The sequence below is a fragment of the Myotis myotis genome, unplaced genomic scaffold (genome assembly GCF_014108235.1).
Source record: "Myotis myotis isolate mMyoMyo1 unplaced genomic scaffold, mMyoMyo1.p scaffold_m19_p_23, whole genome shotgun sequence".
Lineage (NCBI taxonomy): Eukaryota > Metazoa > Chordata > Mammalia > Chiroptera > Vespertilionidae > Myotis > Myotis myotis.
Genome location: NW_023416328.1, coordinates 6,061,312 through 6,086,434, shown reverse-complemented (window position 1 = coordinate 6,086,434; position 25,123 = coordinate 6,061,312). Strand labels below are relative to the sequence as shown.

At 63.2% G+C, this 25,123-nt stretch overlaps 1 protein-coding gene across 3 annotated transcripts in view; it reads left to right on the top strand.

Moving 5' to 3' along the window:
* Window positions 1–1,126: 1,126 nt before the first annotated feature.
* Window positions 1,127–25,123, top strand: part of NTRK3 (neurotrophic receptor tyrosine kinase 3) — a 213,996-nt gene continuing 189,999 nt past the window's right edge. For all 3 annotated transcript variants that reach the window (XM_036355835.1, XM_036355837.1, XM_036355836.1), the window contains exon 1: window positions 1,127–1,380. In XM_036355835.1, the coding sequence (XP_036211728.1) occupies window positions 1,133–1,380 (248 nt within the window). In that variant the 5' untranslated portion in view covers window positions 1,127–1,132. The remainder of the gene's footprint in view (window positions 1,381–25,123) is intronic.

Below are 25,123 nucleotides of genomic sequence, written 5' to 3'. Positions count from 1 at the left end.
AGGCTCCGGAGCGCTCCCCGGTCACCTCGGCCGCGTTCACGTCCCTTCCTCCCGCGGCCGGGATTGCAGCGAAACCGGGCAGCGCGAGGGCCAAAAAGTGGAAAGGAGCGCGCCTTTCCGCATCGCGCAGCCAGCTGGCCAACTCCTCCTCCCCCGGCCAGACCCTCGCAATCCCAACTGCAACTTTTCCCCTTCGTCTCGGGCCCCCGGGGCTGCGCCGAGCGGGCGCCGGGCCGCGAGGCGTGGAGCGGGCGCGCGGCTGCGGGTGGCGGTGCGGACGCGAGCCGGCGAGTGGGTGGGTGGGTGGGGAGGGAGGAGGGGAGAGGACGGGCGGGGAGAGGGAGGGAGGGGGAGATTCCGCTCTCCTGCCGCTCCCAGCCCGGGCGGGGGGCGGGGGAGGAGGCCGCGAGTGGGGAGGGGAGGGGAGGAGGGAGGGGAGAGGGAGGGCGCCGAGGAAGACGCTCCGAGAACCCGTGCGTTTCGTCAGGCTCGGAGCACTTGCACATTTCTGCAGGCGCGGCCAGCCCTCCGCGGGGCTGCGGCAGCTCGCGGCATCCTCCTCCTCCTCCTCCTCCTCCTCCTCCTCCTCCTCCTCCTCCTCCTTCCCCTTCCCCGGCCCGGTGCTGTGTCTGTGTGAGTGTGTGTATCTTGCAGGTGTGTCCGTTTTAATTCTGCCCAGTAGGTGGGACTTGGTGACTTTAGCACCATTTTTTTTCCGTTTCCTTTTTTTTTTTTTTTTTTTTTTTGCCTCCTCACCGTCTGTTGCAACCCTGCAAAGTCTCGGAGTCGGCGAGCGCGGCTCGCTTCCCGAGCCCCCGGACCCGGAGAGCCGCGAGCGCCCAGCCGGCCACCATGCCAGGCAGACCGAGCCACTAGGCGCTCCCCGCGGCTCCCACCCGGCGGCGGCGGCAGTAGCAGCGGCGGCAGCGCAGCGGCGGCGGCGGCGGCGCGATGGTTTCAGACGCTGAAGGATTTTGCATCTGATCGCACGGCGTTTCAAAGGCAGAGGCCCCCTCCCCTCCCCCCTCCCTCGCCGTCTTTGTTTCCTACCCCCCCACCCAGCTCTCCCCACTGCCCCCACCCCAACCCCCTCTCCTCTCCTCCTCCTCTCTTTTAGAAGCAGCGATCGGAGATGGATGTCTCTCTTTGCCCAGCCAAGTGTAGTTTCTGGCGGATTTTCTTGCTGGGCAGCGTCTGGCTGGACTATGTGGGCTCCGTGCTGGCGTGCCCGGCGAATTGTGTCTGCAGCAAGACGGAGATCAATTGCCGGCGGCCGGACGATGGGAACCTCTTCCCCCTCCTGGAAGGGCAGGATTCGGGGAACAGCACCGGGAACGCCAGCATCAACATCACGGACATCTCCAGGAACATCACTTCCATGTAAGTCAGGCGCCGCTCCCGGCCGCCTCCCCTGCCGCCCGCGGCTCCCTCTCGCTCCGAAGCTCGGCCGCCCAAGGCTGGGCCGGCCCTGCGCTCGCCCCCAGCGCGCTTCAGGCTCGCTCTGGCTCGGAGATGCGCCGGGCTGCGTATGCAGGTGACTGGCCCTGTCCAGGCTGGTCCGTGGTGCCTGTGCGCCTCCCGGGAGAAGACCCCCGCCAGGGAGGATGGGGGGGGGCAGCCCGCCCCCGCTCCCACCCGCTGCGGCTGGTTTCCAGGGTGCCAGTCGGGTTCTTTCCCCCCACTAAATAGCAACAGTTTGGCCACGCTCAAGTAGAATAAAGTAGAGGAGGTTCCAGTCCCTGGCAGCCGTGGCGGTGGTGGCAGGGACAGCGGCGCTGAGCCTGAGGGGAGGTGACAGGGGCTGCCTGCCGGCCATCCGGCCAAGAGGTTTAACTGTTTCCTTTTGGAAAGAGCAAAACACGCTGACAAGTAAACAAGTTGAGAGCTGGCTGCTGGGGGGTGGGGGGAGACTTTGGACAGGGCCAGGCCGTCATGGACGCCCACCCTTGCCTGCCTTCTGCCTGTCCTCCCCAACCCCGTTTTGGGCATTCCCAGACCCCTCCCCGCTCCCCCTCCTCTGCATCTGGGTGCCCACAGCTCGCCCTGTTGGGCTTGGAGAACAGCTCGGGACTGGGAGTGAGGATGGTGAAGGCAAGCGAGGGCTTGCTTGTTTTGCAGCCGGCGGTTCTGATATGATCGTGCAGATGTGTTTATTTGGAAAATTGAACTCTGACCTGCGTTTGCGTGGTTCTGCCCCCCATAAGGGAGACCTGCGGTGGCCTGTTCTTTTCGGGTTATTTTTCCTTGGCGGGGAAGGGGCGGGAAGCCTGGGCAAGGAGAAGGAACTTGGGGTTCAGGGAGCCTGCCCATCTTTTCTTCCCCTGACCTCGGCCAGGTGACCCCCTCCCTTCTGGCCACCAGAGAAGGGTGGGGATGGCCCTCGGATGGTTCAGGAGGGAGCTCCGGCCTGTCTCCTCCCAAGGTCCCACCCCTTGGGGACTGGTGAAGTGGGTGGGATGCTGGGAAGGGTTCGCACTGGAGTCTGAGAAGGCGTTTGGGGGACTGGGGGGGGGGTGACGAATCTGCCATTGGCGCTGCTCTCCCTGGCGCCAGCCCTCCCTGTGCCTGAGCCCCAGCGTGATGGGGCTGCAAAGCCAGGAGGAATTGCAGCCCTCGCGCTCCCAAGCCCGCCAGCCCTCTCGGCTAATGGAGTCTCTGCTGGCGTTCTCACAGCCAGCAATTCGAGGGGAGTGTACAGCCCAGGAGACAAGCCTGACCCATATCTTGGCTGAGCCGTTCAGCCCCTCACCACCTTCAGTGCCCGGGCTGGCTGGAGAGGACATGATAAACAGCAGGGGGGGGGGGGGCAGGAAAAACAGACCGGACCCAACTGTCCTCTCCCGTCCTGCAGGCCAGGCACTCAGCTTCCCAGGGAGGCAGGAGGGTCTGAGCGATTTGGTTGGGACTCCGAGTTGGACGTGCGCTCAGGGCTGTGTGAGTGGAGCTGGGGGAGCTTGGGAATGGGTCCCAGGGCTCGGGCTGAACTAGGGATTTCCAGGGGGCTGCAGGGGCCCAGGGGCGGTTTCCTGGGAGCCCGGGAGCTCATGCGGCTGGTTCCCTGCTCCACGGCCCTGTGTGTCTGTGGGAAGTCAGTGGGCGGCCACCGTCGCGTAGGAGCCTGAGAGCCACATAGAGCTGTCGCTGCTCTGAAGATGAGGCTGGGGGCGCAGTTCGCTGGGGAGAGTTCACGCGGTCTTTCTAGGCAGAGGGTCCGAGATGGGGATGCTGGGAAGGCTGGTGATGGCAGCCTCTCATCCCCTTCGCCACAGGAGGACCCCAGAGGGCATCTGGGGGACGGGGCGGGAGTGGATTGGAGGCCCCTCTGTCTGTGTCCCCATCCTTGTTTCGGGGCTAGGACTCTGACAGTCAGTCAGGACTCCTTTCCCGAAACCCACCCGGCACCTAAGAGCCAGGGAGCTGGGTTCTCATAGGCGCTCCGAAGACTGGCGGGTGGGGGGGGTGGGTCAGAGGTCGTGGGTCGGAGGCCCCTGCCCCAGCCCTCTCCTCCCCAGTGCCCTGTTATGTCTATGGCTGGTATTGACTGAAGCTGGGGAAGGGCCCTGCCTTCAGGCCCGGAGGCGGAGGAGGCGGAGAGGGAGGGGAGCATGCAGACCCTGGGAAGCCGATGTCCCCATCCCTGCTCCACCACCGGGGGAGTGAGGCTCAGGGCGGCCCAGTGACTTTCCCTGGGGCACCCAGCCCCGTGGGGAGCCAGGCTCAGCCCTCTGTCTGCCCAGCTCTAGAGCCTGGCACCCCACTCTGTGGAACTGCCCTGGGGAGCAGCGGGAAGGAGGGGATTAGGGCAGAGCGAGCCCTCTGGGCAGGGAAGGGGCCTTGCTGGAGAGGAGCCTGGTGCTGCCAGAGATGAAGAACCAGGGGTCTCCCAGCCTTCCATCCGCCTGAGCTCTGGGTGTCACAGGGGGTGCCCTCCATGCTGTGCCCTCCATGCTCCATCCTCCTGATCTTGGGGCTGTGGTCCCTCCTCTCGGGGGGTGTGGTGTGGCTCCTGTGTACCCATTGGAGGCTCCTCTGATGGGGAGCCCCCCCCCCCATGAGTATCAGAAGGAAATCAGCTGCCAGGCATCAGGGCAGAGTGTGGGTCGCACCTCCGCCCCTCCCAGAGCCCAGCGGCTCCAGCGCCCTCCCTTCTGGCCTCTGGGTGTTGAGGAGGCCGGTCCCTGTGCCAGGGGAGCGCTGACACGGTGACCTTACTAGAAGGGTCCACGCGCAGCCGCGCCCAGCCAGGCCCTGACGTCACAAAGGCAGGAGGGTGGTGGCTGGAGGTGGCTGTCTGGGCCCTCTCCTGGGCTGGCCTGCCGGGAGCTGGGTGGGAATGGCGCACCGTTAGACCGCTAGAAGGGAGATGGGGGAGAAGATGGCGCCGCTGGCCTGGGTGTTCTTAGGGTTGGCTTCCGGGCTCTTGGCTGGTGCTAGTGGTCACCCGCGGGCCTCCCCCCAGCTACTGCAGCGTCCCTGGTGTTGGCCGCCCTCTCCGCGGACCGTCCCCTGGTTGGGTGGAGGGTCCTTCGGAGCACAGGCGCCTGGACCCTCAGCCTCTCCTGGGACCTAGGGCACAGCCAGCCTTGACGGTTACCACTGAGAGCTGGGACGCAGACCACATTGTGGGGCCTTGGTCAGGAGCCCCAGGATTGGGGGCAGGCCTGAGGGAGGGAGGCTGAGGTGGGGTTGGGGGGCCTTTGAGGAGAGCTTAGGAAGGGGGCGGGGATACCGCCCGGGGAAAGAGGGACTTCAGGATGGAAGTTGGGGAGCGTGGGCCCCGGAGGCCCTGGGATGTTGCCTGGAGGCCCGATTGGGTGGGCCCCAGGCCTCCCTTGGAGAGGTCTCCCTGGAGCCAGAGTCTTCGCCCCTGAAAGCCAGGGTCAGTCTCCTGAGGGCCGAGGGCTCAGCCCAGCAGCACCAGGGGCCCCGAGCACGTGACAGCCCCGGGCAGAACCACCCGCCTGACCTGAGGCTGAGTGCTGTGAGCCCGGAGGCGCTCAGGGCCCTGCCAGGCGCCTGCTGCCCTCCCGCCGCCTGAGTGGCTGTGAAGAAGGGAGGGGCCTGGTGCCATCCCCTGGCACATGCTCCGCCTGCCCTGCCTGTAGGGATGGGCCGGCCCCAGCCCGCTGGCTCGTGGGGCGTGTGTGGCCCTCCCGCGATGGCCCCTGCCGGTGCTGTGGCATCTCCCGCTGCCTGTGCTCCGTGGAATGGCTTGTTCCGGGACCCCTCGGGCCTCCAGTGGGGGTGGCAGAGTAGGGTTCGGGGAAGAGCTGGGACACAGCACCCCTGGCTCCACTCACTAACCTGTGTGAGCCCCAGGAGACGACTCGCCCTTCTGAGCCGGGACGTTCATGGACCCCAGCTTCCCGGCTCCCCATTCCCCCTGAGCCCAGGGCTGGGTGTCTGCAGAGCCTCAGCCAGTGGCTGGGCGTGAGAAGAAAGTGCCAGAACTTCTCTTTCACATCATCCCTGCCTAGGAGAAGGGATGTTCAATATTTAACGTATGGACTGCAGATACACACGCCATGATTTAATAAATATGAGTGCTTTGGGGTTGCGAGATAAATGTTTCATTGCCGAGGAATACGTAATCAAAGAGCTTGGTGCCGCTGTGTGCTGGGAAGGTCTGAGCTTGAGAGGGAGATGGGTGGCGATGGGAGAGGCCAGCCCGGAGGCCCTGGCTCCCCCTGGCTCCCCCTGGCTCCCCCTGGCTGTTTCCAGGGGGTTGATGAGTTGGGAGGGGGAGCAGGTGATGTGAGGGGGCTCAGGCTGGTGGCACAGTGGATCTCTGCTCCCAATCGGTTCCTGAGGCCCTAGTCCCCGGGGGCCAGGCCACTTCTCGCAGCCGGTCTGCCCATCTGCTCAGGACCCTGCGTTTGGCCCCTGCGTAGCCGATTCGTCATCCCCGTGCCCACCCAGCGTTCATGCCTACCATGCTTCCCAGCTTACGGTCCTTGAGTTGACTTGCGACAGCTGCTGGACGTCCGTAGGCAGGATTAGCAGCCCCATGGTACTGACACCAAACAGAACAAAGCCCAGCATCGGAGTCCCGGTGCTGGAGTTGCGTGGCCACCAACGGAAAGACCGAGAAGGGTTAGGCTCCTTCTCTCTTAGGGCTTCTCTGGTCCGCCCCCTCCACCCCCTCTGGCAGGACCCCTGCTGCTCGGGAGGAAGGCAGATGCTGTCCCCGGAAGTCCTTTCTCCCCAGGCAGCCTTCTGGGAAGAGCCCCTGCGAGGGCTGTGGGGACGGCGCAGCGGCTGGCGGGGTCAGGCGTGGCCGGAGGTGAGGTGGCCAGTGAGCCGGCGCAGCGGCTGGCAGGGGGTCAGGCGTGGCCGGAGTGGAGGTGGTGGCCAGTGAGCCGGCGCAGCGGCTGGCAGGGGGTCAGGCGTGGCCGGAGGTGAGGTGGTGGCCAGTGAGCCGGCGCAGCGGCTGGCAGGGGGTCAGGCGTGGCCGGAGGTGTGGTGGCCAGTGAGCCGGCGCAGCGGCTGGCGGGGTCAGGCGTGGCCGGAGGTGAGGTGGTGGCCAGTGAGCCGGCGCAGCGGCTGGCAGGGGGTCAGGCGTGGCCGGAGTGGAGGTGGTGGCCAGTGAGCCATCGGGGCAGGTCGTCACCCCCTGAGCCTTCCCCACCTCCACCCTGGTACCCATGGATGTCAGGGCCCGGGCAGGTGGGTGGCCCCTCGTCCGTGATTGGTCAGCAAGAGCGAGGGCTTCGGTGGGGCCAGAGTGGAAGGGGGGTGCCCAGTGGAGGCATGAGAAGCCCCAGGGGTCCCCACATTTCTGCCTACCTACCCCGAATGCGGGGCTCGCCAGGATGCAGAGCTGGAGGGACTGCTGCAGTTCCGTGTCCCAGGAGAGGCCCAGAGAGGGGCGGGGCTTTTCTGGCCCCCCCCCCCCCCCCCCTCCGAGCTAGAAGACCTTGTTTCCCAGGGGTGGGCGCTGCCCTCTCCTACTCTGCTCTGGTGCCCGTTCTGGGCTCTCTGTCAAAGCCAGTGCCTCGCCCACAACTGTGTCTCCCTCTGGGGCGATGTTTCCAAATCCAGGGTCCCCAGAGGCAGCAACTATGCGCGCTGGCAGCCCACGCCAATTACAAATCCACTGGGCGAGCCTCCGCAGAGCGCTGCTCACATCGCGGCTGGAGCCTGCGGGCCGGGCGCCGCCCTCCCTCTCCAGCCGCCCCTCTACTCCCCACCCCACGCTGTCCCCACCTGGGTCGTCCGGTCCAAAGTTTCCTGGGGGCTGGGTGGTGGGAGACTCAGGATTCCTTCCCCAGACCGACAGCGGTTTCCCCAGCAACTCCTCCCCAGCTGTACACACCCCTTCCTCCTGGGGACCCCGGTCCTGACCTGTAAGGTGAGGGCGGTCACAGCCACCTCCCAGCAGAGCCCTGAAGGTCGGGCGTGTGTCATGCCGCAAAGAGGAAGCCGGCAGCGCACGGTCACTGGTAATAACCTGCCTCTGTGAGCACTTGCTCTGTTCCAGACACCGTTCCAGGCGCTTTAGCGGTCATGCCTCGTTATGGCATCACACCAACCCTATGAGAGACACTGTTATTAGCCCCATTTTACAGACAGGGACACCGAGTCCAGAGATAGAGTTTGCCTTATTTCATGCAGCCGGTGAATGGCAGAGCAGTCTGACGTTTAACGTGAAGCTGTATCGCCTTGTGCATAGTCATGTATAGTGGTGTACACACAGACACGCACATTCACAGATACACGACCGCCGTGCTGTCTTAGTAAATTTAAAGGGGGTGCATGAAGGGCCAGTGAGTGACGTTCAGTCCCCTAGGTGAGAGCTGCCTGGCTGGGGTTGGAGGGGAGGCAGACGCGATAATGATGGGTAAGGTGTTGGCCAAGCCAAGCTGGCCAGCAGTCCCAGCCGGGCTCCTGGCCGTGGGGGAGGCTCTGGGCTCTCCTCCTGGCCTGTTCCCGACAGTCGCCTCCCCCAAGGCCTGTCTCGGCCAAGCCTCTTCCCAGGCCTCCGTGACCAACCCGTGGCATCCTGGCCTTGGAGGGCAGGGCAGGCCCCCAGGAGACCAGGTGCCCGTGGAGGCTGGCGGGGACACAGGAAGCTGGCGCTGGGTCCCGGCCAGCTCCACGCGGGGCCGAGGCGCGGTCAGCGGCATGGAGAGGTGGACGGGAGAGCGGGGGGCTGGGTGGCTTCTCCAGGTAGAGTTTGGGGTTCTGGGCTGCCTCCGGTGCAGAGCAGGAGGGTGTGTGAAGTGCTGAAGGGCCAATGGTAATTCTCCAGGCCCTTCTCTTGCCTCCTCCTCCACTGAGCAGCTTTTCCTCCCCTTGGCCCCATCTCTTCCCCTCCCCTGCCCCCTTGCTCATGGAAGCCGCCAGCTCTCATCATGGGAGTGAGCTGTCCCCGTGGAGAGAGCCCAAGGACCCAGCAAACGGGGCAGGCACTAGTGGGCTCACCCCATTTTGGGTGCTGCTTGCGGGGTGAGTGGGCCTCAGTGAACCTCCCTGGCCTCAGTTTCCCCTTCTGCGGGGGGGGGGTCTGAATGGCGCAGGGCACTCTCAGATCAGTGAGGTGACATGCGCCTGGGCCCATGTCGGTTGTGTCCATTGCTAGACGCCTGGGAGTGTTTCTGAGTGAGGAAGAGAGTCAAGGCATTGAAGCAGAAATCATCAGGTTTGGAAAGGGGCTCAGAAACAATTGGAGCCAAACCCAATTTTATGGAGGGGAGACCCGCGGCCCAGGAGAGGTGGGGGGAGTTCTGGCAGGAGGCAGACGGGCACTGGGCCTGGCTCCCCAGGGGGCGTGGGTCTCCCCCCCACCCCGCCTCTGCTCCAGCGCTGAGGGATTTGGGTTCTCCCACGGCGGGAAAGGAGCGCTCCGCCTCCTGCTAAGAGCGAGAAAGAGGAAAGTGAGCGTAGTCTCGCAGCGCTAATCCGCTGCCTCCAGTGTAAACCGCCGCCGCGTGCGCGCACAAGTGCGTCTGCTGGGCGCGCATCACCTCTGAGGTCTTGTAAACAAGCCCTAAGCCTTCGGCTTCTTGCCTGCCAAGGCGGTCCAGACCCCCGGCGGCCACCAGAGGGCAGCGCTGCGCACGAGAGCGGCTGGCTGGCCAGCTGGAGCGGGGTGTCACACCAGCCTGGTGAGGTGTGTGCAGGTGGCCCGGCTTTCAGAGCCTCTCCTGGGCCCAGCTGAGCAGAGGGTCAGCGCTCCCCAGCTCCCCGGCGGGCCCTGCCTCAGCGTCTGCAGCCCAGGGTGTGAGTCTCCCAGACGTGAGCCTCCTAGGAGGCGGCCTGGAGCGCTCTCTGCCCACCTCCTGTCTCCGCAGCGCGGGAGGGATCAGGATGTGGCCGTGGGTAATGGAGTGGGCTGACTGAGCCACAGTTCCCGCCCAGGAGGACCCGTCCTGATGGGGACTCAGAGACGTGGACCAAGGGTTGCACTGTGGGGTCAGTGTCCTGGAAGAAGTGGGCTCTATAATCCTGGCCCGGGGGCGGGGGGGGGGGGGCGTCTCTCACCGCTCCTGTCCCCTGTCCCCTATGCCAAGTGGGAATGACTGGACCGAGTAGCTGTTCGGTAAACACCAGGTCCTGGTGTTTCCCAGACCTGAGAGCACAGTGCTGTCTCCTAACCTCCCCAGGCCCCATGTCTGCTCCCAGAGATGCCGTGACGGGCATGACAGTGCCTGCAAGCCAGCTCGCGGTCCGGCCTGGCCGCTTACGCACGCCTGCTTCCTCTGCGGGTCCCGCGGCTCTTCCCAGTCACTTCCAGGTGTTGACTTGGTCCGTGCCCTAGTGGTTCCCGGATGAGCCCAGTAGTGCCACTAGCGCTGTTATCAGCCTCGGAGGCGGGGCCTGCTGCCTTTGTGTGGGGTTGAGCTTAGAGGGCAGGGCCCTCAATTCTGTCTTGAGGGGCGACCCAGGCCCTTCTCTTGCCTCCTCCTCCACTGAGCAGCTTTTTTGAGGGCGGTGACAGGCACCCTAAACCGCAGGGACCCAGCTGACTTTTCCCTCCTGCTGGGCCTGAGGTCATTTGTGTGTATGACCTTGCCTGTTGGCAGTTGCTACATAAAACTCGAGATCACAGTTGTCCTCCTAACGCGCTGGGAAGCTGCACTGGCTGCTTTTCTGGGGACAGCTTTCTCACCTGAGAAATGGAGAAAGAATCATACAGGCTTATTGTGAGGTTTTGAGGAGAATGCACGCGCTCGGTGTCGTGGTAATAACAGTGGTTTCTTTGGCCAAACGGCCTTCGGTTTAAATCCTGGCTCCGCCCCGTGTGAGCTTAAGCAAGAGACTTAGCTTCTCTGAGCCTCGGTTTCTTCATCTGAAGAGTCAGGCGGGCTACGTCCGTCCTCCCAGAGTTCAGTGAGACGGGGAGGTGCCTGGCCTGGTGGGTGCACGGAGGCCAGAGTGGCAAGGGCCATGGCGGGCGTCTCTCAGAGGCGATGGCGGCGCCATTTCTGGGTCCTTGAAGACTGGATTAGGGGCAGTTATGCCAAGAGAGCCAGCACCTGAGCCAGAGCTTAGGGGACCAGCAGAAGGACCGAGATGGTGTGTATTTGAAAGAGGCGGCAAAGGAGCAAAGACACATATCAGCTGGAAGAACAGGGAGATAGCTATGGCTCCCACTGATGGACTCATTGGGTCCGAAGTGGCAGAGTGTCCCAGGCAGATCCGCCTGCTGCCCACCTTCCCCACCGTCTGCCCCGGGGGTGTGGATGCCGGGCATCTCGGTGCAGGATAACTCGGTAGCACCCACCCCTTACAGATGTTGTCCACGTGGTTCTACTGCTGTCACCCTGGTCACCCTTCACTAGCTGATTCCCTTCTGGTGCTGTGACTGACCAAGCCTAGCAGCTACAGATGGGGCTGCAGGACCAGCCCCGGGACAGAGAGTCTGGGAATCCAGTGGGAAGAGCTCACCTCTAAGTCTCATCCACCCTCCCCTAAACCTCCCATGCCCATTCGTTGCAGTTCCATATTCAGCCACAAGAGGGCACTAGACCATGCCTTCTGCAGGGAGGGAGGTGCTGTGTGGCCTGTCCCATTGAGATTGGGCCTTTGATTGAGCAGCAGGTGGTTTCTTCCCAGACGCCAGCCTCTCTGAAGGCCATCGCAAGCCAACCTGATTTCACCAGATTTCACCAGAGCCATAGCACGGAGTCTACTATCTCAAGGGAGGCTACATCGCAGCAAAAAGCCATGGGATTTGGCATCAAACTTGGGTTCCAATCCTTGCCCTGCTCCTTGCTGGTTTTTCTGAACGTTGAGTCAGTTGCTTGGTTTCTCTAGTCTCACTTTCTTCACCCGAAAAGCATGCTGTTATTGGGAGATGCTGCTGCAGGGATTGAATGACATGATGAGTGGAAAGTCCGGAAGGTGATGGATACTCCATGGTTGACCATCTGTTTCCTTCTGGAAGAAGTTAGGGCAGAGCACAGGAGATATTTGTGGGATCCCCTTGGCCCAATGGGCTCACTTCCCTCCCCAGTAAACACTCTATGGTTCTGGTTCGTTGGGGGCAGCAGTGACCCCCAGTGGCCAGAATGGAGAACAGCAGTGCATGCAGACCTGGTGGCGGGGTGGCGGGCTTTGTTGGGTATTGTTGGGGCACATGACACTCAATCTGTCAGGGGATATTGGCTTCAGAGGCTCTGTCAATCAAATTCCTCTTTCCTTCAGATGCTAGTGGCTAGAGATGAGTCCCTGAGGGCTTAGTGTGATTGATGGTGGCCGCTGGGATGTTTGTTGCCTGGACCAATGGCTGAGGTCGTAACTGCAGAACACACACATGCAAGCGACTGACTTTACCAAAGCCACCCTATCCCGCCTCCAACAGCCAGACCCGTGGTGCATCCTGGGATGCTGCTCTTTGCGAGGGACTTCGGTCCCTCATCTCTCAGCTGGGCCTCAGCCAAGAGGCTCCAGGCCTCTGAACCTCAGTGTGTTCATCTGGGAAATGGGCTGGTTGGCTGGCTGACTGGGAGGGCTCCTCCAGCTGGGACCCGAGTGCCCAACTTCGCTTCACAGCCTTCGCTCAATGTGCTTGTTGCGTGTGGGGATCCGTGGGAAGTGGGGATAGTGAGACCTGCCTGCAGAGCTTCTGGCCTTCCTTGCACAGAAGCTGCAGCCCAGAGAAGAGGGGGGCCCCCCTCGGTGGAGGTGTGGCCCTGAGGCTGCAGTTGGGGTGTCTCTGGCTCCCCATCTCATGCAGCATCTTCGTTAACCACCTGAGACCGGGAGTCTGGGCAGATGCGCTGGCTTAGGCTCAGGCCCAGGCCGGTATCAGGGCCAGCCTTGCTCCAGACTGGGTTTCCGAGGCCCTGCCACCCTTGAGTGGTAGTCATCCTAACCAATGTGGCGCCAAGACGCCATGTGGGAAATAGCATGTGGACTGGGAGGGCAGGGCGCAGGGAGGGTATAGTGTATTCCCTGAGGGGCTGCGAGGGGGGGCAGTGTAGGGGTGGCAGGGCCCTCAGCCCCTGGCCGGAAGGGGCGGGTGGAAGCATGCCTGACTTCCAGGGCAGGGAGCCTGTGGCCGGAGCTCTCCCTGCTGTCCTTTGGGGACGTCTGGCTCCCGTTCCTGGGGCAGGTGCTGGAGGGGAGGCCCCCGTGTCTCATTTTGCAAAGGACTGTCTTCCAAGTGCGGAGCAGACAGCTAGCGGGGCCTGGCGAGCAGCGTGTTCAGCCCACGGTGGCTGCTGAGCCGCATCTGGACCTGGGCTGTGGGTGCCAGGTGTCTGGCCGCCGGCCTCCCTGCCTGGCAAGGCCCATCCCAGCAGCTGGAGGATTGGGCAGGATGAGCAGAGGCACTGGCTGGGCCTGGAGAAGGGCAGCGAGGCCTCTCACCCTCGCCCGGGGCGCCGGCCATGTGCTGGCACCGCCCTGGGTCCTGGGACACCAGCTGAGAGAGGGAGAGGCAGGGCCTCCCTCCTGGGCTCACAGGCAGGCCGGGCGGCGCCACTGCACACAGGACCTGCGCTGGGGCTGCCTCAGAGAAGCAGGGCAGGGTTTATTTTACTTATTTTGTAACTTCTTCTAATGGAAGCTTTAAAAAAAATTTATTTCAGAGAGGAAGGGAGAGGGAAAGAGAGAGAAACATCCGTGATGAGAGAGAATCATGGATCGGCTGCCTCCTGCACGCCCCCTACTGGGGATCAAGCCCACAACCCGGGCATGAGCTCTGACCAGGAATCGAACCCTGACCTCCTGGTTCCTAGGTCGATGCTCAGCCACTGAGCCACGCCCGCAAGGCGCAGGGGCAGGATTTTAGAAAATGTATCCAGTGTGAGGTTTAAAGAGAAATGTATTTACATATGGAAACATGGCTTCCTGGAAGGGGAGAGGGCACAGTTTTTCTATATGGAGACTCAGAAAGTCTGCATGTACCGGTCCCCAGTCCGCCTCCCAGTCACTACGGAGGAGTTGCTCTCAGGGGGGTGGCCCCGGCCAGAGGCTGACCCATTGGCCTGGCCGTGCCCACCGGAGGCCCCCTAGCATTGGAGGGGAAGCCCTCCGCCCCTTTCTGATGGACATGAAGCTGGGGGGCAGGCCCTGATGGAAGGGGAGCCCCGGCAGCCGGAGGGCGGCGAGCCAGGAGCAGCGTGTTCCCGGGGCGCTCGTCACGTCTCTGCCTCTGCGTGGACTCGGCGTGTTTATTGGGAGCCTGCGAGGGGCTGGCCCCGTCTGGGGGAGGTGGGAGAGCGTCGGGAGCCAGACAGATGAGGTCTAACGAACTCTCCCTCGACTTCTGGGACGTCTAAGGCCAGCCCCTTTCTCTTGGCACCTGGTCCCTGCTTGTGGGAGTCTACCTCCTGGCCGGGGAGGAGGGGCAGGCCAGGTATGCTGAGGGGCAGCCAGCTCCCCACAGCCCCCACCCCCCAGTTCCTGGGAGAAAGTTCCCCCAGAGGTGATGTGGGGGTAGAGGAGCCGGGGACAGGCTCATGCCCAGGTGACTGGCTCCACAGGGTGCTGCAGGCCAGGCCCAGGCCCCTGACCGCCCGCCAGCTGTGGGCCTGCTGGGCCTGGCAGGGACAGCGCCCTAGAGCCATGCCCTGGCCTGGGGAGCCGCGTGGGGGAATTGTGGCCTCCTCCCTCCCTGACTCTGGTCCCAGGTCCTTTCCTGTCCCCCCGGAAGTGACTGGTCACCCTCTTGCGTCCGCCTCCCCCTCCTCCCCCTCCCCAGTCCTGGGCAGGCCGTGGCCCATCCCAGGGGCTTGCTGGGCTGCCTGCCCTCCTCTGCCCGTCACTGGCTCGGGGCTGCTGCGGCCTGGATTCTGATCAGGGGTCTCTGCTCTTGGGGCTCCCTCCTGCGCCCTCCCGGTGGCTGTCCTCACCCGCGTCCCTGGCAGTCAGCGCCCCAGTCCAGGGAGAGCTTCTGGAGTTCCGCCCACCTGCTGTGTGTGGCACCATATCCTTAGCTTCAGGCTGGTCCCTGCCCTGACGGGCTGTGGGCCTCTCTCTGGAGCCTTGCCGCCCTGCATCCCCCACGGGAATCCTCTGCCCCAGCCAGACGGACACTTTCCCAGGTATTTTCCACCCTTAGTCTTCTTATTATTAATTACTTTTTAAAGTTTCATTGATTTCAGAGAGGAAGGGAGAGGGAGGGATAGAAACCTCAATGATGAGTGAGAATCATGGATTGGCTGCCTCCTGCACGCCCCCTACTGAATCGAGTTCACAACCTGGGCGTGTGCCCTGACCGGGAATGGAACCCTGACCTCCTGGTTCATAGGTGGATGCTCAGCCACTGAGCCACACCGGCCGGGCTTCCACCCCCTGGCCTTCTCTCTGCTCACCGGGGCCCTCCCTGTCACCCCAGCCCCACCTCTGAGGCCCACGTGTCACGACTGTTCTAGCTTCCCAGTCTCCGGAGCACAGAGTGACGGCGCTGCTGTTCACTGAGCACTTAATATGGTCCAGGGAGTTTATGTAGCGTCTCATCTAATCGGGACATAGGCCAGGACGGGCGGCTCTAACTTCACAGACAGGAAATTGAGTCCAAACGACGAAAGGGCTTGCCCCAGGCCACGGTGCGAAGGGCACGGTTTGGGCTCAGACCCAGGCCGGCTGCAGCGCCCACAGCCCCATGCCTTTTGCAATGTGCACAAGCGACTGGGACGAGCTCACACCCCCGGGAGAGGAAGGGACGGAACCGGGTGGGTCGGTAGGAGGGTGTGCGGCAGTTACGGTGTAACTAGTCTGTGTAGTAACACGGCTGTATTTTGAAAACATGGTGCTGATAACGGAAAAGCAAGTTTCAGGATGACATATTATATGTGTAGTTTAAAAAACACAGTGACAAATATAATGCATTGTTTATGGACACAGATATATAGTAATAAGATAAAATCATGGTCTGGATAACAAAGCAATTTCATGGTCGCCCCGGGGAGGGGGGGCGGCCATCAGGAAGGAGCACCGGCCTTTATCTGCGTCTGTTCCCTCTCTTTCTCTGCGAGATCCCAGCTTATGACAAAGTGGAACTGTGCGTTCCTGCCAGGTGATGGGGAAATAAGGCGTTCGTATAGAACCCTTTGTTTTTCTCCACTAAAATGAAACGTTAGCCTTAAGCAATCAAAAGATGATCATACCCTTCAGATTTGCAATTGAGAAAATAAAAACCACGTTAAGTCATTGTGTTAGTTGGCTAGGGGCTCCCGTCACAAAAAGCCGCAGTCACAGCGGCCTAAACAGCAGACGTGAGTCCCTGTCAGTTCTGGGGGCCGGAAGTCCAAGGTCAAGGTGTGAGCCAGGCTGGCTGCTGCTCCCCTGGGCTTGTGGGTGGTGGCCTCCTGCCCCTCCTCACGCGGGCGTTCCTCGGTGCGTGTCTGTGTCCTCGTCCGTCCGTGCTTACAAAGTCACCAGTCATGTTGCTCAGGGCCGACCCCACTGACTTCACTCTACCCCTCACTCTGTGAAGACCCTGCCTCCAGTGCAGGCCCATTCGCAGGCACTGGGCTGAGGAATATTTGGGGTGGGGCCGGGGGGAGAGACAGTTAAGCTCGTAAGAATCAGAAGACGAAACGATTTGCACGTCGGCTGAAATTGGAGTCTTTCTCTGACTTCCCGGGGGCAGACGCCCGCGGAAGTCCATCAGAGCTTAATTTCGTTCAGGCTTTGGTGCCTCCAACTGTGGGTGCCGGGGGCACACCTGCTTGGCCGGCCTGTGGGCTGTGGGACGCATTCTTAACTCACCTTACAAAACACTGCCAGGTCTTTTGCCAAAGTGGCTGCACCCGTTGGCACGCCAGGCCTGGTCTGGAGGCACCTGGGTGAGGTAGCCCCATGCACCGGCCTCCTGTGCAGACACGGGTCCTGCTGTAACTGTCTCCAGAGGAGGAAGCTGAGAGGCACAGGGGCCATGCCATTTGCTCAAGGTCACGGGTGGGAGGTGGCAGAGCTGGGACTGGCTGACTCAAAGCCCTCGGGGTTTCCACTATGACGCTGCGTCTTGCCCAGGCCGGGCTGAGCAGGCAGGAAAGCAGGCGCTGGCTTCTCAGGGCACCTCTGTGTCCCCAGCCCAAGGTCATCCTGGTCCCCGGGCCCCCTGTTCTCTCTGGCACCGTGACATCAGGGCAGGGGGCAGGCGGTGCTCCCAGCAGGGGTCAGGCGGGGCCCTGGCAGGTGCTCTCTGGCCTGGGCTGGGCTGCTTTCTCCAACTTCTCCATCCACCCTGGTCACGCGGCCCCTATCAGGGCTCAGGGCTGCGTCCCGTGTGCAGTGGACGGACAGACAGACGAATGCCAGACAGCAGCCCGGATCCTCAGCTCCTCCTGCTCGCGGAGTGCTCAAACACGGGTGCAGGGAGGCCCCAGACCAGCGTCCACTTATTCCTCCACAGTCCGGGGCTGTGCTGAGCCGGCCTGGACCTGCCCCCCAGAGCCACAGACGGGGGGCGCTGTTCCTCCCTGTGGGGATGTCACGATGTGCGACATATGAAGTTTCAGGCCGGGCCTCAGTGGGTGGAGGTAGAGGTTTCCAGCAACACAGCACCTCTGAGGAGGGGCCGGTGGGAGAGTTTGGGGGTGGAGTGGGGTGTCAAGGCGGTGGTGAGGTTGCGAGGTGAGAGGTCAGCAGGCCTTGCAGGCCGTGGGGGGTGGGGGGGGGGGTGGGGGTGAGACTCCAATCCCGAGGACCTAGGAGGCCGGAAGGCTTTCCTTCTGAGCAGGAGATGATCCAGTTGACATCTGAAGTGATGGGTGCACACGGCGGTGGGGCTTCCTGGGAGTCGCTCACCCAGGGGGGCCTCGGAGCAGGTCCCCGAGGATGAGCAGGCGTTGGCCACGTCGGGGGCAGACACGGGAGAGGCTGCTGCTCCCAGCAAGCACAGGGCTCCCCCCACATGCATGGGAGCCAGTGCCAGGGACGGGCTTGAGGAAAGAAAAGCTTTTACTGCGAGGACGACCGGCAAGGCAGCGGGAAGCAGGGCTCCGGTCTGTGTCCCCATCCCGGGCTCCTGGCGAGATGGTAGGGGTGTCAGCACCGGACCTCGCTGGGCCACGGACCGTTCGCTTCTGGAAGCTTCCGACCTTCAGGTTCTGGGGGAGAGTTTAGGGCTCACAGGGTTACTTCCTGGTCTTGCTACGAGGGGGGGCAGTGTGAGCCGGCCCTGCGGCCGCCCTCCTCCGGGAGAAGGAAGGGAGCCGGCAGCAGGAGGACCTCTGAGGAGCAGAAGGAGTTCATTTTGCCCCGGAAGCCGGGAGGGACCAGGCCCGGCAGCTGCCTCCTCCTGAGTTCGCTGCGAGTCTGGTTGGGGGTCGGGGTCAGTTCTGTTGACCTTGTCTTCCAGGCTCAGCCTGTGTCTGGCTAAGTCAGTGCTGGGCCAACACGCGGATGAATGAACGTGCGGATGGGGAGCGCGTGTTGACAGGAGCCGGGAGGGAGCCCTGGGGCCCAGAGGGCACAGGCGGTTGGACTGGGGTGTGTCCATCACCCCTCGGCCGGAAGTCCAGGCTGCCTGGCCTGGTGTCCGCGGCCCATGGGGGAGGCCTGGCCCGGGCTCCAGGGCCCGAGGTGCGTGGTGGCAGAAAGCACCCCTGACTCAGGAGGGCCACCTGCTAAAGTGTATCTGTTTATTCAGAGATTTAATTACCATGTTTAAATATTAAAGAGTAAACACCTGTCTAGTGGGACTCAGCCTTTACCAACAGGAGCTCTGCCTTACAGCCCGCGTTTGTCCGGAGGAGGCCCAGGTTCTCCTTGGAGAAGCAGGGAAATGAGCCCAGGGGAGCGGGGAGGCCGGGGAGGAGGAGCGGGTTGTGGGGGGCGGGAAGGAGGGGGAGAAGGAGGAGGAGGAGGAGCAGGGGGAGGAGGAGGAGGAGGAGGAGGAAGGGGGTGGGGTGGAGAAGAGATTTCTGAAGAGGCGGCGCTGTCCAGGCAGGAGAAACCCCAGGCTGTAGATCGGTCGTCCATTTGTGCAGCGGGAAGGGAGCCCCAGGCGTGTGGGCAGCTGATAGCAGGGGACAGGAGGCCGTCTGGAAGGGGTCTCCACAGTTGGGGGGTTGGCGGGTCTTGGGGTCTTCCTCTGGGGATGCCTGTTTCCTGTGCTAAGGTTTGTGGGACCCAGCTTCTCACCGTGACGTCTAGGGGGCTGCAGCCGGAGGGGAGCCGCCATGGCTCTGCCTGGCTGGGAGGGAGGGCAGGGGAGCTCCGTGCCGAGTGTTCCAGGCCCTGTGCTGTAGTCCCGCAGCCGGAGTCCCGGGCGCGGGGAGATTACACGGGGTTATTTATCGGCGGTGCGAGCTCCGGCTTTAATTTTTCCTTTTTGCTTATTCAGGCTTTAGCTCCAGAGGAAAATAGCCTGGGGTAGCTCCGAGATAGATTCTCTCTGCCCCATTAACTTATTCAGTGAGTTTAATGGTCCTCTCTCCCCTCAGCCTTGAAGCCATCATTAAAACGCAGAGATTTATAAAAGCAGAGACACTGAGCTTTAGTCAAACTTTTGCTCTGGGTTGGGGGAAGGGCAGGGGCGGGAGAGGTGGGGGCAGCCTGGGAGCGGGTCCTAAACCAGGACAGGAGGCCGGCTGGGCTGTCCATGATGGGCAGGGCCGCACTTCGGAGGGTCGGAGAGGGGAAGGTGGAGGTGACAGCAGGTACAGGACGGTGCAGAGGGCTGGGCTGGGCTTAGGGGAGCTGGGGGACAGGTCTGCATGGGAGAGGGTCAGGGGGCACTTCAGGCTGGAGGTGCAGCGAGGACAGAGGCGGCCAGGCCGAGAGGAAGTGCTTGCTCCAGCGCCTGGAGGGCAGGGCAGGGGCCCTGGGGGGACAGACAGCCGGCCTTGGGAGGGGAGGGCCTGGTGCTGGGCTGAGGCCGCTGGACTTTCTCAGTTTGGAGTCTCTGAAGGTTTGGGAAGACAGCTTTACCTACAGGAACTCCATTGGCCTTTAAAAGTAGTAAGTATGTTGTGAAGGAAAAGCTAGAAATAGCAACAAGTGGGAGATGGACAAGTCACTCAGCCCCAGGGAGCTGGGGAAACCCACGCTCTGGGTGCCCTGCCTGGCTGTCGTGGGCGGTTCTCTGTGCCGCCAGGAGGGCTCGGCGGACAGGCTCTGTGCCGCGGACCAGGGTGGTCAGGCACCAGCCGGGGACCTGGTCCTTCCCGCATCGTTAAAGGCCCGCAGATGAGCACGTGGTGTGTGCTCACTGAGGGCGTGCAGGGGCTGGGGCCTGTGCTGTGGGCTTCCTGGGGGGAGGGGGAAGTCAGCGAAGACATGGGGGGTGGGCACCCTGGACGAGAGGAAGCGGGGGTGAGGGCATGCAGTTGCCTAAGCTCTCGGGATGGGGTGTTTTCCTCCTGTCCCAGGGCCCCAGGCTGGGCAGTGGGGGTGACGTGATGACTGAGCTGGTGGCAGTCGGAGATGGATCGTAGACACGTGGGGTGGGGAGCATCGTCTCCGGATGGAGGGGTGAAGGTCAGAGTGAGGAGGAGGGCAGGGGGGTGAGGTCACGGGAGAGGGAGATGGCACGGAGGTCACACTGGCAGGGTTAGGGCCGAGGGGGCACCCAGGGAGTCTGAGAGGTGCTTCCAGCGAGGAGCCCGGAGAGGGGAGTGATTGCAGGAGATCGGGCAGATCCGGAGTGGGGGTTGCGCAGGGGAGGCGAGGAGGGGGTGCATCTGGCCTCACACATCGGGTTTGGTCGGCTTGGACATCCGGGAGTGTCCGTCTGGCCAGGGCTGGAGTTCCAGGCTGGCCTTGGGCATAAGCCCCAGCCTGGAGGTTTGTGAGTTCCGTGCCCAGAGCTGAGCGGACAGGAGGAAGGGCTGAAGGCCAGGAGAACTGGTGTGTCCATGTGGAGGCAGGAGGCGAGGAGGATGCCAGCGCTCCCGCCAGGGGACCAGCCTCCAGGACGAGGGAGTGGTCAGCCAAGTCCATGGCCGAGGGAGAGGGTGGGTGGATGCAGGGGGAGCAACAGGCCAGTGGAGAGAAAATACAGAGCTTCCTTCAAGGGCTCGGTACCCAGGACGCAGGTACAGGCTGGTGGGAAGCCAACACGTGTTTTGTAAGGATGGGGAGACCTGAACGTGCTCATGGGAAGAATGGGAGGAGCCATGGACGGGAGCCCGCAGGAGGCAGGGGCCAGGGCGGAAACAGGGCCTGTGGCGTTGGAGAGACTGGCGCCTGGCCCCGCCTTGCATTCCCACGATGCCCGGGGCTGGAACAGGAGGAAAGGGACCCGCTCTCTGCGAGAGGAGGGCGAGGGAGAGGTGAACTCCAGGGGGGCTAGTGACGGGAAAGATCCCCGAGCCTCCGTGTCTTCATCTGTGAAGGGAATGGTACTCCGCACCAGGGCTGTGGAGAGGGGCTGGCAGCCGCTGCTTGCCGCACGCTGAGGGCTCTCCTAGGTTCCCTGGTGTGGTTGCTGCTTTTACGGGTGGACTGGACCTAGGTCCTCTGCTGACATGAGCGTGGCCCGGCAGGGATGGGGCTCCTGGAGGCACAGGTCAGGGCTCCCTGGTCTTGAGTCCGGGTGGGGGGTCGGCGGCAGCTGAGGACCTGGAACGGGCTTGAGGCTGAATGGCCCTGATTGGCAGGACCCTGGGGCACCCACAGCCTCTGGGAGCCTCAGCCCGCCTCCCCAGGCCACGCTGGAGTCATCGGTGTCTGCAGGTGCTGGATCCGGATGCAGTAGCATGTGTGGGTTCACCTGGTGCACCCCAGTCCCAGCCCCCTGGCATCTTAGGGCCGCCTCCTGGACCGCTGGGGGCTGTGCCCCTCTGCTCACAGCAGCAGCTGGCGCCTCCCACGATCTCCCCTGAGGGTGCTCTGGGGCGCTGGGTGGCAGAGCGAGCGGAGTGGCCTGCTGAGGGCTCAGGGTGGGGGAGGGAGGGACGGGGCGGGGTGGCTGTGCTGCCTTGGGGCTCGCAGTCTCAGAGCTGGGAGCGGGGGCCCTGGGCACGGCCTGGTCCACAGGCGAGGAAACGAGGCCCGAGGCCGGAGGGCTCTCCTGGAGCCACAGTGTCCACCAGATCGTGCGGCTCACACCGCGCCTGACTCCCAGTCCAGTGCCCTCTTGATGCCTGGGCCACTTCCTGGAATCGTCCTCGGCTGCCGCATCAGCCCTTTGCACCGGCCACCTGCCTGGTGTCCGGGGTCTGAGGGGCTCAAGGCCACAGGGAGGGGCTTGGGGTGTGCATGTCAGGGCAGCAGGTGACCACCGACCACAGCTCATCCGGCCCCAGGAAGGCATCATGCCCTGTCTGGCCCTTCCTCCAGCCTCCCAGGGACCATCCCCCCGGCTTCTAGGGGTGCCGTGTACCAGCCCTCAGGGGTCCCTGCATTTCCTGGGGGGCTCAGGACCTGGAAAATGTCTGGCTGTGGGAAGAGGGGAGTGGGGGTGCCCTCTGCTCCTGATAACCTGCCGCGCTTTCTGATGGGGCTGCGGCTGACTGACAGCAGAGATGCCGGGAGGGGCCTTCCCATGCCCCGGCCTCGCCCCAGCTCCTCCCCCCCCCCCCCCCCCCCCCACCTTCCCCCACCTCCGACTCCTGTCCTCACACTTCATTCGTCTGTACTTGCTGGGCTGCCTTCTCTGAATAGGTCCAGGGTCCCCTGCAGCATCCTGGGGTCGGGGAGGGAGGCCGAGGGGAGGGGCCTCCGTGGCCTTGACTGTCAGTCTCTGTAGGGCCAGGCAGAGGGTGCAGCCCAGCTCCTCGCCCAGAAGCAAAGCCGCGTCTGCTTGAGCCCCTGTCAGACCCAGATTGGAGACCCCGTGGGTGCAGGATTCATTGGGGTTTCTTTGGGGGGGTCTGCTTTCACTTCATCTTGAGGTTCCTTCCCTGTTTTTTTCCCTCGCCTCACCCTCTCCCCTGCACACACCCCGTGAAAGACTCCCTCTTTCTTGTTGGCATTTAAATGGAAAAAAACACACAAAACCGAACCCAACAAAAAAACAACTTCACTAAATACAAAGAGAATAAAGTAGAGATAATTATAGGGGGGAAAAGCAAACGATATTAAAATAGTCAGCTTTTGGAAGCAAAAGGCTGCAGCTCTGCCCCCCAGGGCTACTTTCATTCCCAGCGCCTCCTGCAGACCCCGCCGGGGCTGGGGTGTGGGGGCTCCCACACGCCCCTGCTGCCTCCCTGGTGCCAGGATCAGTCCTCAGGGGCCTCCTAGGGAGGCAGTGACCCCTCAAGGTCATCAGCGGTGTTGTCCCAGCTCCCGTGCAGCCCGCCTGGTGACAGGGCCATCCCGGCCAGGTGACAGGAAGGCCGTGTAGTGGCGGGAGCTGGTCCTCACTGGGGCCCTTCCGCTGGTCGTGGTTGGCTGTGACGTTGATGGGCCGCTGCAGGAGCTTCCCCTGTTCGTGTCGATGAGTTCCATGGGCTTTGCTTCTGGGAGGGTGCAGTCCGGGCCCTCCTGGCTCTGTGGGTGCTGCCCGTGTCCTGTGAACCCCCTGCTCCCTGGAGTAGACAGTGCCCCATCCTGTGCCCAGGTCCACCTCTGCTGCCACGTCGTTGCTCGTCCCCTGGGTCCTCTGCCCGAGGGGCACTGCCTGTCTCCATCCTTCACCCCCCGCCCTAACTTCCTGTCTCCTCCCCCGCCACCCCCCCATTCATCGCGGCAGCGATACTTCATACCAGCGCTGACTCGGTGCCAGCAGCTCTTGCCGGGGCACGGTCCACGCACTGCTCTCAGGGCCTAAGCAGCTACTCTGCCTGTTTCACTGGAGGGGGAATGGGGACCCGGGACGGGGGTCCTTGTCCAGGTACGGAGCAGTGAGTGGTGACTGCCTCCTTCCATGGTGCCTGGAGCCCGCCTTGGTGCCCACGCCTGTGCCCTCTGTCCCCGGTGCAGCCCTCTGCCTCGAGCACGGGGCCGGGCAGGGCTCCGGGTGGCAGGGAGCGGTGACACGGGAGGGCCCAGCTGGGACTAGCTGCCCCCCACACCCTGCCTCTCACCCTGGGCGGCACAGGGCGCTGAGTCCTCCTGGGTGGCCTTCGTGTGCCACCGCGCCCTGGCCAGCTGGCCAAGGACAGTCCACGCTGCTGCTTCTGGGAAGGTCACTGTCTGCTCTGGGCCCGTGCGCTGGGAGGGCTCCAGCCGCAGCTGCTGCCATCTGCCTTCCACGAGGCCCAGCTGCCTCCCGCCCGCAGCCCTGCCCGCCACATCCTGCCAGCCTCCGCCTCCCGTCCTGTCCTCCCTCCTCGCCCACTGCCTGTGGGAGCTGAAGGGCGCGGGGTGCGGGGTGCGAGGCAGCCCGCCGTCCCCAAGGCTTCCGTTGGCCCCATGGCGATCCTTTCGCTCTCTCGGCGGCTGCCCAGCTGTGGGACGTCAGCGACTCCTCCGTGTCCCTGGGCCTCAGCTTCCTGTCTGGGTGCCTGTGGCCTTGGCTTTCCGAGTGGCGGGGAAGCTCCAGGTGCACGGCTCCTGGCTCCTGGCTCCTGGAAGTGGGCACGTGGGCTGTGGACTAGGACCGACTCAGCCGTTCCCTCCAGGAAGCAGTCAGCGCGTCCAGGTGCCGCGTGCGGGTCACAGTGACGGGTTTACGTGGCCCAGCTAACCGCCGGCAGCCTGATCGCGGGCAGTCGGTGCGCGCAGTCCCTGCCTTGGTCCCCCGGGAAGCGGGCGTCACGGGACATTTCATGGCAGCGTGACAGTGAGTTCTGTGCAAAGCGGTGTGTGCGCGTGCGTGTGCACCGTAAACCGCCTGCACAGGATGTGGCTCCTGACCGGCAGCCTCGTGGGCTGTGGAGCCGCGTGGGTTTGCGTCCTGGGGCTGCCACCTGCCCGCTGCAGAACGGGCATCACCTGGCACCTGCCTCAGGGGCCTGTGAGGTGTGAACACCTACTGTGTGCCGGCCACACGGGGGCTGGGGGGGGGGCCTGTCCCTGTTCGTTGGGCCCTGGGAGTCGTGCCTGTGCCTGTGGGACAGTGCGCGTCAGACCCAGTCCCAGCCGCCTCGCCCACGGCCCTCCGCCCCGACCGCCTCGGGCCTGCTCTCCGGCTCCTGCTCCGAGGCAGCCTGCCCGTTGCAGAGAAGGCCTGTGCGCAGCCCTGACTCAGTGTTATCTCTCCAGTGTCACGTCGCCGTATTGATAAATTAATCTTACATTGTCGGGCCCGAACGGCCCTGTAATTTTTCTATTGTGCAGCCTAATCGGTCCTGACAGCTGCGGCATTAGTTTATGTTTGTTTGTAATCTGGCTCCCTGGGTTGCCGTCTTAGCCATGGAACCAGACGCCCCCCCCCCCTCGCCCCCCCGCCCTGCCTCCCGTTCATCCCTCCTGGGGCTGCCTCAGAGCCGCTTCCTCCTGCCCGGGACTCCCGTTCAGATGTGCACGTGGGGGCCTGGCGAGCTCCTGGTGAAGGAGTGAGCAGCTCCAGGATCGGCCGCCTGGGCCCCCGGCCTTGCCCCGGGAGGTCATCGGCTCTTTACCTTGTGTATTTACTGTGTTTAAACCTCTCAGGTTTTTCATCTTTATTGATTTTCTCTTATGAATTTGTAATGACAACACAAGACACTTAAGATAAAATATAAGGAAGAGAAGCAAGGACTCGCTTGTGCACCGTCGCGCGCGCTCTGCCCGGAATGAAGCCGGGAGGACACGCCGCCAGCGCCCAGGGTGGCTATCTCTGTGAGCCAATGATGAGTGGCTTTAATTTTCTTGAGATCTTTTCATTTTTTCCAAACTTCCCACAAGGAGCCCG